Raw genomic sequence first — 18881 nt, forward strand, 5'->3', positions numbered from 1 at the left:
TGGATGAGGGGGGGATCTGATTGAAACTTACAGAATACTGAAAGGCCTGGATAGAGTGGACGTGGGGAAGATGTTTCCATTAGTAGGAGAGACCAGGACCCGAGGGCACAGCCTCAGAATAAAGGGAAGACCTTTTAGAACAGGGATGAGGAGAAACTTCTTTAGCCAGAGAGTGGTGAATCTATGGAATTCATTGCCACAGAAAGCTGTGGAGGCCAGGTCATTGAGTGTATTTAAGACCGAGATAGATAGGTTCTTGATTGGTAAGGGGGTCAGAGGTTATGGGGAGAAGGCGGGAGAATGAGGTTGAGAAACTTATCAGCCCTGATTGAATGGCGGAGCAGACTCGATGGGCCGAATGGCCTAATTTCTGCTCCTGTGTCTTATGGTCTTATGGTCTTATAGGAAGACAGGGTGAGTATAGATATTTACTTCAATCATGGGATGTGGGCGTTGCTGGCTAGGCCAGGATTTATTGCCGATCCCTAGTTTCCCTTTGAGAAGGTGATGGGTGAGCTGCCTTTTAAACCGCTGCAGTCCCAGTGGTGTAGGTACACCCACAGTGCTGTTAGGGAGGGAGTTCCAGGATTTTGTCTCAGTGGTCCGCCGGGGGGGGTGAAGGGAAGATGTGTTTGGTGGTGGCATCATGCTGGAGTTGGCGGAAATGGCGGAGGATGATCCTTTGAATGCGGAGGCTGGTGGGGTGATAAGTGAGGACAAGGGGGGCCCTATCACGTTTCTGGGTGGGAGAATGCACAGGAGATGGGCCGGACACGGTTGAGGGCCCTGTCAACGGCCGTGGGTGGAAAACGGTAGTTTCAGAGGTCAGTGCGCCAGACAACAACAGCACCACCCTTGTCGGCGGGTTTGATGACAATGTTGGGGTTGGACCTGAGAGAACGGAGTGCAGCAAGTTCAGAGAGAGACAGGTTAGAATGGGCGAGAGGAGCAGAGAAATTCAGACGGCTAATGTCACGCCAACAGTTCTCAATGAAAAGATCAAGAGAAGGTAAGAATCCAGAGGGAGGGGTCCAGGTGGAGGGAGAATATTGGAGGTGGGTAAAAGGATCCGTTGAACGGGGAGAGGACTCCTGCCCAAAGAAGTGAACACGGAGACGAAGACAGCGGAAGAAGAGTTCAGCATCATGCCGAGCCCGAAATTCATTGAGATGAGGGCGTAAGGGTATGAAACTAAGTCCTTTGCTGAGCACTGAACGTTCAGCGTCGGAGAGGGGAAGGTCAGGGGGTATAGTGAATACACGGCCGGGGCTGGGATTGGAAGATGGGGGTGGGGACGGAGGGACAAGCAGGGGTGGAGGGTCCCAGATGGGTGTGGGTGTCGATGAGTTGTTGGAGCTTGCGTTCCTTGGCACTTGAGAGAAAGGGAAAAAGCTCCTTGTTGAGGCGTCGGATGAGACGAAGAATAAAATGAAACTGGGGGCACGGGCAGCTTTGGAAAAGGGGCGCGGCGGTGCTGCTGGAGGGAGAAGTCGAGCGTGTTCACGTGGCGGCGCATGGCACTGAGTGTGGATCTCAGAATGCGACGGGAACAGCAGCCCGAGGAGCGTCGTGTGTCCCGGAGATACCCGTGATCCTGGGGTGGGTTCGAAACATGAGGGATGGAACCTCAGCTGAAATCCAGGTGGGGTGAGTCGGAGACGGAGACAGTCACTGAGAAAGGAGATATGGTCATGGGGCACCACGGGTAGCAATGCCAGTAATTGTGGGCTCTCGCCTGTGGAGACAACGCTGCAGTTAAATGTCAACCCAGACGGGAAATAGGAGTGGGTTTTCTTTTGGCTTCCAAGTGTTAACCTTATCCATAGACGTATAGCGAGCATTTTATGAGCAGGTAGAGCGGTCAATCGCTGAATGTAAGTCTTGATTCATTCCAAGCAGTTGTGAGCCAGAAGGCTAATCTCTTATCTATCGAATCTACCTCTTAGTTCTGTTGAAGGGTCAGGAGGACTCGAAACGTCAACTAGTGCCCCTCTCCGCCGATGCTGCCAGACCTGCTGAGTTTTTTCCCAGGTGTTTCTGTTTCCCTTTCAATTTGATAATGGTCCATCTCTTCCTCGATGTCACATTTACACCCTGGGTCCATACCCCTTGACCCTATTGCCTAATAGGAAAAAGACCTTTCCGGCCTCAGTCTCAAAAGCTTCGATTCACCCAGCAAGCCTTTCCGTGTTCCTAAACAATGATCGCTCACTTCCCTAGGCTCATGTGATCCTCAGTGTGAGTGAATTCTAACCGGGACTAAAGGCGGGAGGACAGAAGTAGAAATGTGCAATGAGCTCCCTTGGGAAGGAGAAACGGAAGAGCATTTCACGTTAAACGGAAAATACTCGCAGTGTTAAAGTAAGGCGATTTGCAATTCGTCGGCAGAAGAGGCCTGCATTCATATAGCGCCTTTGGCGACCTTAGGGCGGCCAAAGTGCTTCAAAAACCAATGAAAAGAAGTCGCCAAAGACGGATTGTGGCAGCCAACAGAGGTTTTTTTAAAAATTCATGTACAGGATGTGGGTGTCGCTGACTAGGTCGCATGTATTCCACATCTCTATTTACCCCTTGAGAGGGTGGGGGGTGAGCTGCCTTCTTGAACCGCTGCAGCCCAGGTGGTGTAGGTGCACCCACGGCACTGTTAGAGAGGGAGTTCCAGGATTTTGTCCGTGTGGTGTAGGTGCACCCACAGTGCTGTTAGGGAGGGAGTTCCAGGATTTTGACCCTGTGGTGTAGGTACACCCACAGTGCTGTTAGGGAGGGAATTCCAGGATTTTGACCCTGTGGTGTAGGTACACCCACAGTGCTGTTAGGGAGGGAGTTCCAGGATTTTGACCCTGTGGTGTAGGTACACCCACAGTGCTGTTAGGGAGGGAGTTCCAGGATTTTGACCCTGTGGTGTAGGTACACCCACAGCGCTGTTAGGGAGGGAGTTCCAGGATTTTGTCCCTGTGGTGTAGGTACAACCACAGTGCTGTTAGGGAGGGAGTTCCAGGATTTTGTCCCTGTGGTGTAGGTACACCCACAGTGCTGTTAGGGAGGGAGTTCCTGGATTTTGACCCAGCGACAGTGAAGGAACGGCCGATATATTTCCAAGTCAGGGTGGTGAGTGGCTTGGAGGGGAACTTTCAAGTTGTGGTTTTCCTGTGTGTCTCCTGCCCTTGTCCTTCTAGATGGTAGTGGTTGTGGGTTTGGAAGGTGCTGTCTAAGGAGCCTTGGTGAATTCCTGCAGTGCATCTTGTAGATGGTACACACTGCTGCTACAGTGTGTCGGTGGTGGGGGGAGTGAATGTTTGTGGATGGGGTGCCGATTAAGCGGGGCTGCTTTGTCCTGGACGGTGTCGAGCTTCTTGAGTGTTGTGGGAGCTGCACTCATCCAGGCAAGTGGGGAGTATTCCATCACACTCCTGACTTGTGCCTTGTAGATGGTGAAGGGTCAAGAGGTGGGTAACTCTCTGTAGGATTCCCAGCCTCTGACCTGCTCTTGTAACCACAGTATTTATATGGCTGGTCCAGTTAAGTTTCTGGTCAATGGTAACCCCCAGGATGTTGATAGTGGAGGATTCAGTGATGGTAATGCCATTGAACGTCAAGGGGTGATGTTTGGAATCTCACTTGTTGGAGATGGTCATTGCCTGTCACTTGTGTGGTGCGAATGCTACTTGCCACTTGTCTGCCCAAGCCTGGAAAGTGTCCAGGTCTTGCTGCATTTGGACATGGACTGCGTCAGTATCTGAGGAGTCGCGAATGGTGCTGAACATTGTGCAGTCATCAGCGAACATCCCCACTTCTGACCTTAGGATCGAAGGAAGGTCATTGATGAAGCAGCTGAAGATGGCTGGGCCGAGGACAGGACCCTGAGGAAATCCTGCAGTGATGTCCTGGAGCTGAGAGGATTGACCTCCAACAACCACGACCATCTTCCTTTGTGCTGGGTATGACCCAAACCAGCAGAGAGTTTTCCCCCTGAGTCCCATGGACTCCAGTTTTGCTGGGGCTCCTTGATGCCACTCGGTCAAATGCTGCCTTGGTGTCAAGGGCAGTCACTCTCACCTCACCTCGGGGGCTCAGCTCTTTTGTCCATGTTTGAACCAAGAGTGTAACACATCAATGGTGGACATCATAATGCCTCTGTGTGACCAGATAATTATTTGCAATGTTATTGGTTGAGGGGTAATTTCACCTAAATATGAATTTATGAATATCCCTCACACTTGAGAAACGTTTGAGGACTCTGGGTCTATACTCAATGGGGTTTAGAAGGATGAGGGGGGATCTGATTGAAACTTACAGAATACTGAAAGGCCTGGATAGAGTGGGACGCGGGGAAGATGTTTCCATGAGTAGGAGAGACTAGGACCCGAGGGCACAGCCTCAGAGTAAAGGGAAGACCTTTTAGAACAGAGATGAGGAGAAACTTCTTTAGCCAGAGAGTGGTGAATCTATGGAATGCATTGCCACAGAAAGCTGTGGAGGCCAGGTCATTGAGTGTATTTAAGACCGAGATAGATAGGTTCTTGATTGGTAAGGGGATCAAAGGTTAGGGGGAGAAGGCGGGAGAATGGGGTTGAGAAACTTATCAGCCATGATTGAATGGCGGAGCAGAATCGATGGGCCGAATGGCCTAATTTCTGCTCCTGTGTCTTATGGTCTTATTAGTTATTTTCACCTCGGAGAGTAGAAGAGCCTCACCGATAACTATTTAGACGTTAGAGCAAACATTTGGACATTGAAACCCGCGTTGCACGGAGTAATATTTCTACAGATGTGCACTACAAATCTGTGTTGAGCTGTCACGTTTTGCACGGGACAAATTTGGAATCAGGCCGTTGGTTGCAAAATGACACTTGGGCGGAGACACAGAGTGGGTGCAATCGACGTGTTTATTCCCAATGAAGCCAGCGGTTTGGAACTTCGGATGGGCCGCAGATGTGATTCGTCAGCTGCGCCCAAATAAAATTCTGCCGCCAGATGTCTTTAACCAGCGCCAGTCCCGCTAGTCATAGAAGCAGCTAGGCTAATTTCGGTTGGTTATGCTAATTTTGCAATACCATGTTCTTTTGTCAGACATTTTTCTTGCGTTGACCGGGATCAAAGTTTGGCTTTTTCAGTCTTCGCGTCCAACAGACTGGGGGTAAAAACATTAACCTTGGGCCTGATCGCGAGAGGATCCCAAGTTGCAGCGGGCGCTTGTTACACGAGCGGCCAATGGCCATTCCAATTGCCGACCTCTAAATCTACATCTGGGCAGCGAGTATAACTGAAGGCCAGAGGGATACTGCTCTGCCACACAGAACAAATTCTACCCCCAACCCTTCCCCCCACCCCCCCACCTCCCACCAGCCCCCAATATCTTCACGGGTCATCCAAATACAGTATGTAAAAATAGTGTCCATTTAAAAAGGAGTATCATCATCGATAGCTTCGATATGTGTCACGTCGTCGAGAAGTCTTTCTCGCACGTAAATCCTGTATTCTGTGGGCGGGAGAAAGATCGTGTTAATAGAGTTGTAGACAGAGTTGTTTAGAAACATAGGAAATGGAAGGCAGGAGTGGGTCATTCGGCCCTTTGAGTCTGCTCCGCCCTTCAATAAGATCATGGCTCATCCCCTATCTCAACGTCATCGTTCCGCTCTCTCCCCACACCCCTTGACACCTTCGGAGTCCAGAAATCTATCTATTTCCTTCTTAAATATATTCAGCGTCTCGGCCTCCACAGCCTCCTGTGGTGGAGAATGGCACAGGTTCACTACCCTCTGAGTGAAGAGGTTTCTCCTCATCTCAGTCCTAAATGGTCTCCCCCAATATCCTGAGTTTGTAACCCCTCCTTCTAGAATACACACCCCCTCCCAACCCACTCAAGAGGAAATATCATCCCTGCATCCAGCCTGTCTAGCCCTGTCAGAATGTTATATGTTTCAATGAGATCTCCTCTCATTCTTCTAAGCTCCAGTGAATAAAGGCCTAGTCTTCAAACACAACGTACAAAGAATTATAGCCAGTTTGATTAAAACATAACATGAAATAAAAACATTTTTCAAAAACTCATTTTAGGTGGATGTAACCATCGCTGACCATCCAGGGTTTTGACCCAGCCGACAGTGAAGGAACGGCCGGTATATTTTCAAGTCAGGATGGTGAGTGACGCGGAGGGGATCTTCCAGGTGGTGGTGTTCCCCATGTGTCTGCTGCCCATGCCCTTCTAGGCGGTAGAGTTGACGGGTGTATTTTTTTTTTGGAACTTTCGTGGGATGTAGACATTGTTGGCATGGCCAGAAAATGTTGCCAGTCTCTAATTGCCCAACCTTGCTAGTGCGCTTCAGAGGGCAGTTAAGAGTCAACCACATCCCTGTGTCTGGAGTCACATGTAGGCAAAGACGCCAGACTTCCTTCCCTAAAGGACATCGATGAACCAGGTGGGATTTCCCGGCAATTGACGACAGTTTCATGCCAAGCTTTATCTTCCTGATTTGTTAACCGAACTAAAATTCAACCAGCGTCTGTGACGGGATTTGATCCGATTCCCCAGAGCATTGCCCTGGGTCTCTGCGTTGCTAGTGCCACCACCACAGTACACCAGCTCCCCTAGGAGGTGCTGTCAAAGGGGCCTTGGTGAGTCACTGCAGTGAACAAAGAACAAAGAAAAGTACAGCACAGGAACAGGCCCTTCGGCCCTCCAAGCCTGCGCCGATCATATTGCCCGTCAACTAAAACATTTTGCACATTCGGGGTCCGTATCCCTCTATTCCCATCCTATTCATGTATTTGTCCAGCTGCCTCTTAAACACCACTATCGTACCTGCTTCCACCACCTCCTCTGGCAGCGAATTCCAGATACTCATTACCCTCTGCGTAAAAAACTTGCCCCTCACATCCCCTCTATAGTTTTCTCCTCTCCCCTTAAATCTATGCCCCCCTAGTAATTGACTCTTCCACCCTGGGAAAAAAGCTTCTGACTATCTACTCTGTCCATGCCACTCATCATTTTGTAAACTTCTATCGAGTCGCCCCTCAATCTCCTTCGCTCTAGTGAGAACAATCCGAGTTTCTCCAACCTCTCCTCATGGTTAATAACCTCCAGACCAGGCGGCATCCCGCTGAACCTCCTCTGCACCCTCTCCAACGCCTCCATATCCTTCTGGTAATGTGGCGACCAGAATTGCGCACAATATTCCAAGTGTGGCCTAACCAAGGTTCTATACAGCTGCAGCATGACTTCCCAGCTTTTATACTCAATACCCCTGCCGATGAAGGCAAGCATGCCATATGCCTTCCTGACTACCTTACCCACCTGCGTTGTCACTGTGTGGGACTGGGGGCGGGGGGGGGTCTGAAATGCATTTGTTTCAATGCGAGAAGTATAATTCCACTGGAAGGGACAAGGCCGTGCATCTTGTCGATGGTACACACACTGCTGCCACTGTGCGTCGGTGGTGGAGGGAGTGAATGTTTGTGGATGGGGAGCCAGTCAAGCGGGATTCTTTGCTCCGAATGGCGTTGAGCTCCTTGCAGGATGACCAGCCACTGACCTACAGTGGGGGATCACACTCTAAGAGTGAACTTGGTCCTCTCGTCGCAACATATGCGATGCAAAGTAGGGGAAATAATAAAGACATGGACAGAAAGTATCCATCTTACCACGTTTGGTCTTGCAAGTCTTTGGCTTTCTGAAGTAATACACGGAAAGGACCAGAATCATGAGGAGTATCAGCGTAGCTAAGAACCAGCCAACGATTTTCTTCACATTCGGGGAGGCTACAATGACATTGAGAGAGAAAGAAAACAACGTGGGTCATTTTTGACTGTATCAGTTTCATTGTTTATTTGACGCCAAATCCATTGAACACAATTGCATCCATGCATCTGTCTCTTGCATAAGGTCCCTCGGCCGCCATTGCTGTGATCAGTTGTGTATAGGAGGTGGAAGACGTTAGAAGCTTTATCAGTTAATGTGCTGAGATGGTGTGATGGTCATTCTCCATCTGCACATTCCTCTTGATCATCTCATTGGTCGACCTCAGTTCCCTTCAACGACAGCACGGGGGTACTCGGAGTGTGTGATACACTTAGTGCTCATCTTGTCAGCACCTTAAGCAGTGCACATCCAAGCAAAATTGGCCATTGCACTTGCTAACCATCTCCCCCATTATAGGTTCTTGGCCAGCTACCGTACGAAACAACTAGACTCTAGAGTGCCCAATCGAGAGGGCAGTGTGTGTCGGGGTGAGTGCGTGTGTGGGGGGGGAGTGAGTGTGTGTGTGTGTGTGTGTGTGCGTATATATGAGGGAAGTGTGTGTGTGTGAGAGAGAGAGAGAGGGAGGGGTGATTGTGTGTGTGAGTGTGAGGGATGTGTGTGTGTGTGTGCACGTGCATGCATGTGAGTCATGAGTGTGTGAGGGTTGAGTGTGTGTGTGTGTGTCTGTTTGTGAGGGTTGAGTGTGTTTGTGTGTGTTTGTGAATGAGAAGGGTGTGTGTGTAAGTGTGTCAGTGAGGGGTGAGTGAGTGTGTGACTCAGTGGTGAGTGTGTGTGTGTGCACGTGCATGTATGTGAGGGGTGTGTGTTTATGTATGTGCATGTGTGTGTGTGTGCGTGCGTATGTGTGTGTGTGTGCGTGCGCATGTGTGTGTGTGTGAGTGAGGGGTGTGTGTGTGTGTGAGAGGGTGTGTGTAAGGGTTGTTTGAGTGAGTGTGTGAGTGAGGGGTGTGTGTGTGTGTGAGAGGGTGTGTGTAAGGGTTGTTTGAGTGAGTGTGTGAGTGAGGGGTGTGTCTGTGTGGAGTGAGGGATGAATGTGTGTGTGAGAGAGTGTGTGTGTAAGGGTAGTTTGAGTGAGTGTGTGTGAGGGATGTGTATGTGTGTGAGAGAGAGAGAGAGAGAGGCGTGTGTGTGAGTGAGTGAGGGGTGAATGTGTGTGTGAGAGAGTGTGTGTGTAAGGGTAGTTTGAGTGAGTGTGTGTGAGGGATGTGTATGTGTGTGAGAGAGAGAGAGAGAGAGGCGTGTGAGTGTGTGTGTGAGGGGGAGAGAGAGAGATACTGAGGAGAGTGTGTGTGTGTGTGTGTGAGAAGCGTGTGTATGTGTGTGTTTACATAGGGTGGGACAGGGGGTGACTGTGTGTGTGTGAGGGATGAGTATGTGTGTGTGTTTGTCTGTGTGTGTGTGTCTTGGAGTGTGTGTATGTGTGTGTTTGCGTAGGGTGTGATGGGGGTGAGTGTGTGCGTGAGTGATGGGTGAGCGTGTGTGTGAGTGATGGGTGAGCGTGTGTATGAGTGATGGGTGAGCGTGTGTGTGAGTGATGGGTGAGCGTGTGTGTGAGTGATGGGTGAGCGTGTGTGTGAGTGATGGGTGAGCGTGCGTATGAGTGATGGGTGAGCGTGTGTGTGAGTGATGGGTGAGTGTGTGTGTGAGAGTGGTGGGTTTATATGTGTGAAAGGGAGAGTGTGTGCCTGAGATGGTTATGTGTGCGTGTGTGTGTGTGAGGGGTGAGTGTGTGTGTGTGTGTGTGTGTGTGTGTGTTGTGCGTGTGTCAGTGCCTGTGTGTAGGGAGAGTGAGAGGGAAGGGACACTGTTTATGTCTGCCGCACTCCCAGTCTCAAGTGTTCTCATTCACACTCACCCCACCACACACACTCTCACCCACTCTGTTCACTTTTTAAACATCTTGACAATTTACTGTTCTGAAATTTCAATTTTGCTCAGAAAATTGTATATTTTCATGTGTCTGCTTTTTTTAAAATTTGATTTTGTCCATCGCTTCTCAACCTTGTTTCCAAACCCTCCAGAGAATTGACTCTCCCTGTCTCAGTAAACTCGTCCACAAACATTCTCAAATTCCACCACGGGACATTCCCCACTTGCCTGGATGAGTGCAGCTCCCACAACACTCAAGAAGCTCAACACTGTCCAGGACAAAGCAGCCCCGCTTGATCGGCACCCCATCCACAAACATTCACTCACTCCACCACCGACGCACAGTAGCAGCAGTGTGTGTACCATCTACAAGATGCACTGCAGGAACTCACCAAGGCTCCTGAGACAGCACCTTCCAAACCCACGACCACTACCAACTAGAAGGACAAGGGCAGTAGATCGATGGGAACACCACCACCTGGAAGTTCCCCTCCAAGTCACTCACCATCCTGACTTGGAAATATATCGGCCGTTCCTTCACTGTTGCTGGGTCAAAATCCTGGAACTCCCTCCCTAACAGCACTGTGGGTGTACCTACACCACAGGGACAAAATCCTGGAACTCCCTCCCTAACAGCACTGTGGGTGTACCTACACCACAGGGACAAAATCCTGGAACTCCCTCCCTAACAGCGCTGTGGGTGTACCTACACCACAGGGACAAAATCCTGGAACTCCCTCCCTAACAGCGCTGTGGGTGTACCTACACCACATGGTCAAAATCCTGGAACTCCCTCCCTAACAGCACTGTGGGTGTACCTACACCACACGGACAAAATCCTGGAACTCCCTCCCTAACAGCACTGTGGGCGTACCCTAAACCACAGGGACTGCTGCAGGTCAAGAAGGCGGCTCATCCACCACCTCAAGGGGCAATTAGGGAAGGGCAGTAAAAGCTGGGCCCAGCCAGCGACGCCCACACCCCCTCAGTGAATGAGGAAAAGTCAATGTTATCTGGCTTGACATTTGGTCAACTGCTGCTGACCACAAGAACATGAAGAATGCCTGGTGCCTTAGTTTACCAAGAGCGTTGATGGAAAGTTGAATCTCACTCACCTGGAACAGCGACTAGGACAGACTCGGTGTAGGTGGAGTTGAACGATCTACCCTTGACTTGCACCTCGTATAAACAGACGTAGCGGCCAGCAATGTTGCCATCACTGTTATTCAACGGAAACGTCGAGGTGAAATTCAACACTTCCGCGTGTTGAACTTGCCTAGACCCGCTGGCATCCAACTCCAGTAAGTACATTGTGCCGTTCCCTGTGTTGTTCTGGACCGTGCAGTTGATGAGATTCATCCCTCTGACGGTGAATAAGGCTATATTGGGAGTCTGCAGGGGATCTGTTTGGATGAACAGGCAGAAGAATCAATAACCGTGCGGCAGATAAAGGCAGCGGCTACTCGAGCAGGTCAGAGGCTGGGAATCCTGCGGAGAGTCACTCACCCTCCTGACTCCCCCAAAGCCTGTCCACCATCTACAAGGCACGAGTCAGGAATGTGATGGGATACTCCCCACTTTGCCTGGATGAGTGCAGCTCCCGCAACACTCGAGAAGCTCGACACCATCCAGGACGCAGCAGCCCCGCTTGATCGGCACCTCATCCACAAACATTCACTCCCTCCACCACCGACGCACAGTAGCAGCAGTGTGTGTACCATCTACAAGATGCACTGCAATAACTCACCAAGGATCCTAAGACAGCACCTTCCAAACCCACGACCACTACCATCTAGAAGGACAAGGGCAGCAGACACATGGGGAACACCACCACCTGGAAGTTCCCCTCCGAGTCACTCACCATCCTGACTTGGAAATATATCGGCCGTTCCTTCACTGTCGCTGGGTCAAAATCATAGAACTCCCTCTCTAACAGCACTGTGGGAGTACCTACACCACAGGGACAAAATCCTGGAACTCCCTCCCTAACAGCACTGTGGGTGTACCTACACCACAGGGACAAAATCCTGGAACTCCCTCCCTAACAGCACTGTGGGTGTACCTACACCACACGGACAAAATCCTGGAACTCCCTCCCTAACAGCGCTGTGGGTGTACCTACACCACACGGACAAAATCCTGGAACTCCCTCCCTAACAGCACTGTGGGTGTACCTACACCACAGGGACAAAATCCTGGAACTCCCTCCCTAACAGCGCTGTGGGTGTACCTACACCACAGGGACAAAATCCTGGAACTCCCTCCCTAACAGCACTGTGGGTGTACCTACACTGCATGGGCTGCAGCATTTGAGTTTGTGTGTGAATGCGTGAGTGTGTGTATTTGCACGAGACAGAATGCGTTTACGTGTGTATGTGAGTTGTGCGTATTAGTGTCTGTGTGTGGGGGCCTGTGAGTGTGTATGAGAGTGTGTGCGTGTGCATTTTTATGAGAGTGCGTGTGTGAGAGAGAGGGACTGTGTGAGAGTGTGTGTGTGTGTTTGAATGTCGGTGATTGTCTGTGTCTGCCAATGTGTGTTTATGTGTATGAGAGATTGAGTGTGTGTGTGTGTGTGTGAGTGTGTGCGTGTGTGTATGAGACTGTGTGCGTGTTTGAGTGTCTGTGTGTGACAATATGTGTGTGTATGAGACTGTGTGTGTGTATGTGAGTGTGTACGTGTTTGAGCGTCTGTGTGTCAACGTGTGAGTGCGGATGAGTGAAGTGAATGAAAGTGTGTGAGAGAGAGAGTTTGTGTCTGTGTGTGAGAGAGAGAGTGTGTGTGTGTGTACGTGTGTGTGAGAGAGAGAGTTTGTGTCTGTGTGTGAGAGAGTGTGTGTATACGTGTGTGTGAGAGAGAGAGTTTGTGTCTGTGTGTGAGAGTGTGTGTGTGTGTGTACGTGTGTGTGAGAGAGAGAGTTTGTGTCTGTGTGTGAGAGTGTGTGTGTGTGTGTGAGAGAGAGAGTTTGTGTCTGTGTGTAAGAGAGTGTGTGTGTGTGTACGTGTGTGTGAGAGAGAGAGTTTGTGTCTGTGTGTGAGAGAGAGTGTGTGTGTACGTGTGTGTGAGAGAGTTTGTGTCTGTGTGTGAGAGAGAGTGTGTGTGTGTATGTGTGAGAGAGAGAGTTTGTGTCTGTGTGTGAGAGAGAGTGTGTGTGTGTGTGTGTACGTGTGTGTGAGAGAGAGAGTTTGTGTCTGTGTGTGAGAGAGAGTGTGTGTGTGTGTGTACGTGTGTGTGAGAGAGTTTGTGTCTGTGTGTGAGAGAGAGTGTGTGTGTGTGTACGTGTGTGTGAGAGAGAGAGTTTGTGTCTGTGTGTGAGAGAGAGAGTGTGTGTGTGTGTATGTGTGTGTGAGAGAGAGAGTTTGTGTCTGTGTGTGAGAGAGTGTGTGTGTGTACCTGTGTATCTGAGTGTATATGTGAGAGAGTGTATGAGAGTATGAGTGTATGAGAGTACGTGTAAACGTGACAGTGTGTGTGAGAGATCGTGTGTGCGTGTGTGTGTGTGTGTGTGTGGATGATAGGGAGTGTATCTGTATGTTTAAGAAAGGCTTATATCTTCCCAAACCTGCTGCACTCCGCAGAATCACACACAGTGCAGAAGAGGCCCTTCGGCCCATCGAGTCTGCACCGACACGTGAGAAACACCTGACCTACCTACCTAATCCCATTGACCAGCACTTGGCCCCATAGCCTTGAATGTTTATGAGGTGCCAAGTGCTCATCCAGGTGCTTTTTAAAGGATGTGAGGCAACCCACCTCCACCACCCTCCCAGGCAGCGCATTCCAGACCCTCACCACCCTCTGGGTCAAAAAGCTTTTCCTCACTTACCACCCCCTAAACCTCCTGCCCCTCACCTTGAACTTATGCCCCCCTCGTGACTGACCCTTCAACTAAAGGGAAACAGCTGCTCCCTATCCACCTTGTCCATGACCCTCATAATCTTGTACACCTCGATCAGGTCGCCCCTCAGTCTTCTTTAATCCAACGAAAACAACCCAAGTCTATCCAACATCTCTTCATCACTTAAATGTTTCATCCCAGGCACCATCCTGGTGAATCTCCTCTGCACCCCCTCCAGTGCCCTCACATCCTTCCTATAATGTGGCAACCAGAACTGCACCCAGTACTCCAGCTGTGGCCTCACCGAGGCTCTATACAACTCCCAACATGACCTCCCTACTTCCCACTATTCAGCGCAGAAACTGCGCATGGAGCAATTTTCAAACTCCCACGACGCGAAACGGGATTGATCCCATCCGCGCTCGAGCCAATCGAGGCTGTTTAGGTGGATATTCCCATCTCCTCCAAATTACGCACTTGCCTCTCAACTTCCCCGGGGAGTTCCCAACACGTGCGGTACGAATTCGAGCTCTCTCTCTCTCTCCATTTCTCTGCTCTCCCGCTCTTTCCTTTAGCTCCCTCCTTCTGTTACCCTTCCCGTGCCCAGGGCCAACACCGATTGGTGAAAACTGGGCAAGCCCTCGGAGCAATGCAGTATGACGGTTAGCCGACACTGTTAGGGGCCTCCGCAAGGTGCTGACCTGCGCAGCCGTGGGACCCGCTGCCCGGCGGCAGCAAAGCAGGCGGCCCGGGTTTGCTGACCACCTTACGCTTTGTGGGATCTTGCTGTGCGCTAAGGTGCTGCCTCCCGCCTGCATTGCGGACAGGAAACTTACTGAGTGGGACGTAACCTCAGCTTGTGAGGCTCTGAGATTCAGAATGTTTCTTTTTTTAAGATAACCCACCACCTCTCCTTTGTTTTTATTTTCCTCTTTCCCAGCTTTCCTCCCTGCGTTCTTTTCCTTTCTTTATTTCATTCTTACTTCCTTTATTATTTGTTTCCTTCGTTCCTTCTTTCTTTATTACTTTTTCCCTTCCTTTTTCTCCATCTTCCTTTCTTCCTTTCCTTTTCTCTTTCTTCCTTTTTTCTCTCTCTGTTTCTGTCCTCCTCTCTCTCTCTCTCTCTCTTTGTCTCTCAAGGTCTACCTCTCAGTCTCTCTCTTTTTGCTTTCTCTGTTTCTGTCTCGCACTCTCTCTCTCTCTCTCCCTCTTTGCCTGTCTCTCTCACACTCACTCTCACTCTCTCTCTCTCTCACACACGCACACACTTCCTCTTTCTCTATCTATCTACAGCTGTCTCTCTCTCTCTCACCTTGTCCCACCCTGTCTGTCTCTGCCTCTCTCTCTCCCCTTCTGTCGCTCTCTGTCTCTCTCTCTGTCTCTGTCTCTCTCTCTCCCCCTCTGTCTCTCTCTATCTGTCTCTCTCTGTCTCTGCCTCTCTCTCCCCCTCTGTCTCTCTCTCTCCCCCTCTGTCTCTCTCTATCTGTCGTTCTCTCTCCCTCTCTCTGTCTGTCTGTCTGTCACTCTGTGACTCTCTCTCTCTCTCTGCCTCCCACTCTCTGCCTATCTCTCTCTCCCTCTCTCTCTCTCTCTCTCTCTCTCGGTCTCTTTCTCCTTCTGTCGTTCTGCCTGTCTATCTCTCGATCTTTCTCTCTCTTTCTCTGTCTCTCTCTCTCTCTGTCTCCCTCACCCTGTCTCCCTCACCCTGTCCCACTCTGTCTCTGCCTCTGTCTCTCCCCCTCTGTCTCTCTCTACCTGTCTCTCTCTGTCTCTGCCTCTCTCTCTCCCCCTCTGTCTCTCTCTCTTTCTCTCTCTCTCTCTCTGTCTCTCTGTCTGTCTCTCTCTCTCTCTCTCTCTGCCTCCCACTCTCTGCCTCTCTCTCTCTCTCTCTCAGTCTCTCTCTCCTTCTGTCTGTCTACCTGTCTATCTCTCGATCTTTCTCTCTCTCTCTTTCTCTGCCTCTCCCCCTCTCTGTCTCGTTCTCTCCCTCTGTCGCCCCTTCTCTCTCATTCCTTCTGTCCCTCCCCTTCTCTCTGTATCTCCCTTTCTGCCTCTCTCTCTCTCCCTCCCTGTCTCTCTCTCTCCCCCTCTGTCTCTCTCTATCTGTCGTTCTCTCTCCCTCTCTGTCTGTCTGTCTGTCACTCTGTCACTCTCTCTCTCTCTCTGCCTCCCACTCTCTGCCTATCTCTCTCTCCCTCTCTCTCTCTCTCTCTCTCTCGGTCTCTTTCTCCTTCTGTCGTTCTGCCTGTCTATCTCTCGATCTTTCTCTCTCTTTCTCTGTCTCTCTCTCTCTCTGTCTCCCTCACCCTGTCTCCCTCACCCTGTCCCACTCTGTCTCTGCCTCTGTCTCTCCCCCTCTGTCTCTCTCTACCTGTCTCTCTCTGTCTCTGCCTCTCTCTCTCCCCCTCTGTCTCTCTCTCTATATCGCTCTCTCTCTCTGTCTCTATGTCTGTCTCTCTCTCTCTCTCTCTCTCTCTCTCAGTCTCTCTCTCCTTCTGTCTGTCTACCTGTCTATCTCTCGATCTTTCTCTCTCTCTCTTTCTCTGCCTCTCCCCCTCTCTGTCTCGTTCTCTCCCTCTGTCGCCCCTTCTCTCTCATTCCTTCTGTCCCTCCCCTTCTCTCTGTATCTCCCTTTCTGCCTCTCTCTCTCTCCCTCCCTGTCTCTGTCTGTCTCCCTCTGTCTCTCTCCCTCCCTCCCTCTTTTTTGGTTTCTCTCACTCTCTCTTCGCCATTCTCCCTCGATTTGCCTCAGCCTGAGTCACATTCAGTCACCCCCATAGTCCACCCCGACCATCTTCCCCTTCCGTATCTATCCCCCCACCCACGCCACATGTCCCCTTCAGGTGAGCGCGCATCGGTACCCGAGCAGTGCTTGTAAAACGTCTCCCCTGCTCACCTGTCACGGCGATGTGCACCGAGGCATCGAGGGAAGAATTCGCGTACTCCCCGGCCAGCTGGTTCCCGTATTTGCAGCTGTACCTCCCAGCGCCCTTGGAGGTCAAGTTGGCCACTCGCACACTGGCGGAGTTTCTCCCGGGCCCGATGTCACGATGGGTCAGGAAGGAGCCGTCCAGGTAAAAATCAATCCCCCGGCTGGTGTTGCGTTCCCAGATGGTGCAGGTAACATTAACCGACTCTCCTTTGAGGAATACACTGTAGTTGGGCTCCAGCAGGATGGTGGGTCTGACCCCTGGTGGGGGAATAACACGGCGGACGGAAGCAGTTAGAGAAAAGGCTAGCAGTTCCGGGAAGGTTCACCGGACGGGTACCAGGACCAGGCTGGACAGGCTCAGCTTGTATCCGCTTGGAGTTCCTACTCGAGAAGAGATTCTCCCACAAGAGGAAGCACCCTCTCCACACCCACCCTGTCAGGACCCCTCAGGATCCGACATGTTTCAGTTAAGTCACCCTCTTACTGATCTCCCAGTTACTGTTCATTTCAATTCGATAGCATCACTAACTGGCTTTCACATCAACCGTGCTGGGCCCAGTGATCTGACGAGTCCTATAACTAGGGCAGGCGAGAGGGCTTTAAACTAAATAGCGAGATGTGGAATTTTAGAGAGTTAAACAGAAAGGTTGAGGCAGGGCGGGGATATATTTCACCAAGGAAGAACAGTGTTGCAAGAACCTTGCACCATCGGTGGTTAAGGAAGTTAGTGATGCCATCAAATGGAAATGAACAGTAACTCTTTCGAGTTACCGACAGATCGCATGTAACTCTTTCGAGTACATTCACAGTTCTTGGTTTCCGGGAGTGGGACGTGAACCCGCAACATTTCTGATTCAAAGGCGAGGGTGCTATGAACTGAGCCACAGCTGACACAGTAGCCGGGAGGACAGTAAGAGGTGGCTTCATTGAAACATTTAAAGATCCTGAAGGGGTCTTGACCGGGTGGGTGTGGAAAGGACGTTTCCTCTTCTGGGAGAGTCTAGAATGAGGAGTCGCTGCTTAAAAATTAAGGGGTCCCCCCATTTAAAACAGATGAGGAGGTTTCTCTCTCTCTCTCTCTCTTTCGGAGAGGTCGTGAGTTCCTGGAACTCTCTCCCTGAAAAGGGGCAGGGAGAGGGCGTGATCTTGAATTACTTCCCCTCACCAAAGCTCAGCGTTGCCAATCTGGCCCCAATGGGAACCCAATGTCCTCCGCATCACCAGCCTGGGACTGACACCCGGGGTGGGGATGGAGGGGTGGGTGCGGCCATTACTGAGGGAGTGCAACATTGCCGGTGGAGCTTTTTTCTTTGGATCTTGGCTCAGGCCTCTCAGCTAGAGGTTCAGAATAAAGCACCACGCCGCTACCCAAACAAGAGCGGCGGAATTCCCTCAAGGATATCAGTAAGATCGAGAGAGCGCGGAGAAGATTTACTAGGATGTTGCCGGGACTTAAGGAGTTGAGTTACAGGGAAAGATTAAACAGGTTCGGACTTTATTCCTTCGAGCGTAGAAGGATGAGGGGAGATTTGATAGAAGTTTACAAAATGGTGAGGGGTAGAGACAGAGTAAACGCGAGTTGGCTCTTTCCACTTAGATTAGGAGAGATAAACACGAGAGGACATGGCTTTAGGGTGAAAGGGGAAAGGTTTAGGGGGAACTTCTTCACTCAGAGAGTGGTGAGAGTGTGGAACGAGCTACCATCTGACGTGGTAAATGTGGGCTCACTCTTTAAGTTTTAAGGATAAATTGGATAGATACATGGATGGGAGAAGTCTGGAGGGTTATGGACTGGGCGCAGGTCAATGGGATTAGCGGAATAATATTTTGGCACAGACTAGAAGGGCCGAATGGCCTGTTTTCTGTGCTGTAGCGCTCTATGGTTCTATGGTTCTTCAATGTCCAGCCCAATATTGTATTTAAGTAGTGAAGGGCAAGTGGGGTCAGCGCTGTCTATTTTGCAATCTACATCAATTACCCAGGCGAAGAGACTGACCATAATGCAGCCATACTAGGCTAGGTGGGAATACCAACATATGGAAAAGGAGCAGGAGGAGACCACTCGGCCCCTCAAGCCTGTTCCGCCATTTAATAAGACCGTGGCCGATCTGATAGTAACCTGAAATCTGCATCCCACCTCCCTCTCCCCCCCCGATAACCTATCACCCCCACCTTGCTCATCAAGAATCTCTCCAACTCCAGCTGCAAAATATCCAAAGGCTCAGCTTCCCAATCCTTTGCAGGAAGAGAGTTCCGGAGACTCACAACCCCCTGAGAGAAAAAAAATATTCTCCTCATCGCCGACTTAACTGGGGACCCCTTATATTGAAGCAGAGACCCCTGGTTCTTGATTCTCCCACAAGAGGAAATATCCTCTCCACATCCAGCCTGCGAATGGTGCTGAACATTGCGCAATATCAGGGAACATTCCCGCTTTGGACATTTTGATGGAAGGAAGGTCATGGATGTAGCAGTGGGTTAAAAC

At 50.6% G+C, this 18881-nt stretch overlaps 1 protein-coding gene across 1 annotated transcript; it reads right to left on the minus strand.

The window, feature by feature from the left end:
• Positions 1–5368: 5368 nt before the first annotated feature.
• Positions 5369–16472, minus strand: LOC144675993 (uncharacterized). The gene is made up of 4 exons (XM_078536509.1): positions 16361–16472; positions 10744–11031; positions 7642–7758; positions 5369–5479 (listed from the first exon to the last, which is right to left on the minus strand). The coding sequence occupies exons 2-4, from the start codon at positions 10985–10987 to the stop codon at positions 5400–5402; spliced, it is 441 nt and encodes a 146-aa protein (XP_078392635.1). The 5' UTR covers positions 10988–11031; positions 16361–16472; the 3' UTR covers positions 5369–5399.
• Positions 16473–18881: the final 2409 nt, after the last annotated feature.

The sequence above is a fragment of the Cetorhinus maximus genome, unplaced genomic scaffold, assembly GCF_964194155.1.
Source record: "Cetorhinus maximus unplaced genomic scaffold, sCetMax3.hap1.1 HAP1_SCAFFOLD_1263, whole genome shotgun sequence".
In the NCBI taxonomy this organism is placed as follows: Eukaryota; Metazoa; Chordata; class Chondrichthyes; order Lamniformes; family Cetorhinidae; genus Cetorhinus; species Cetorhinus maximus.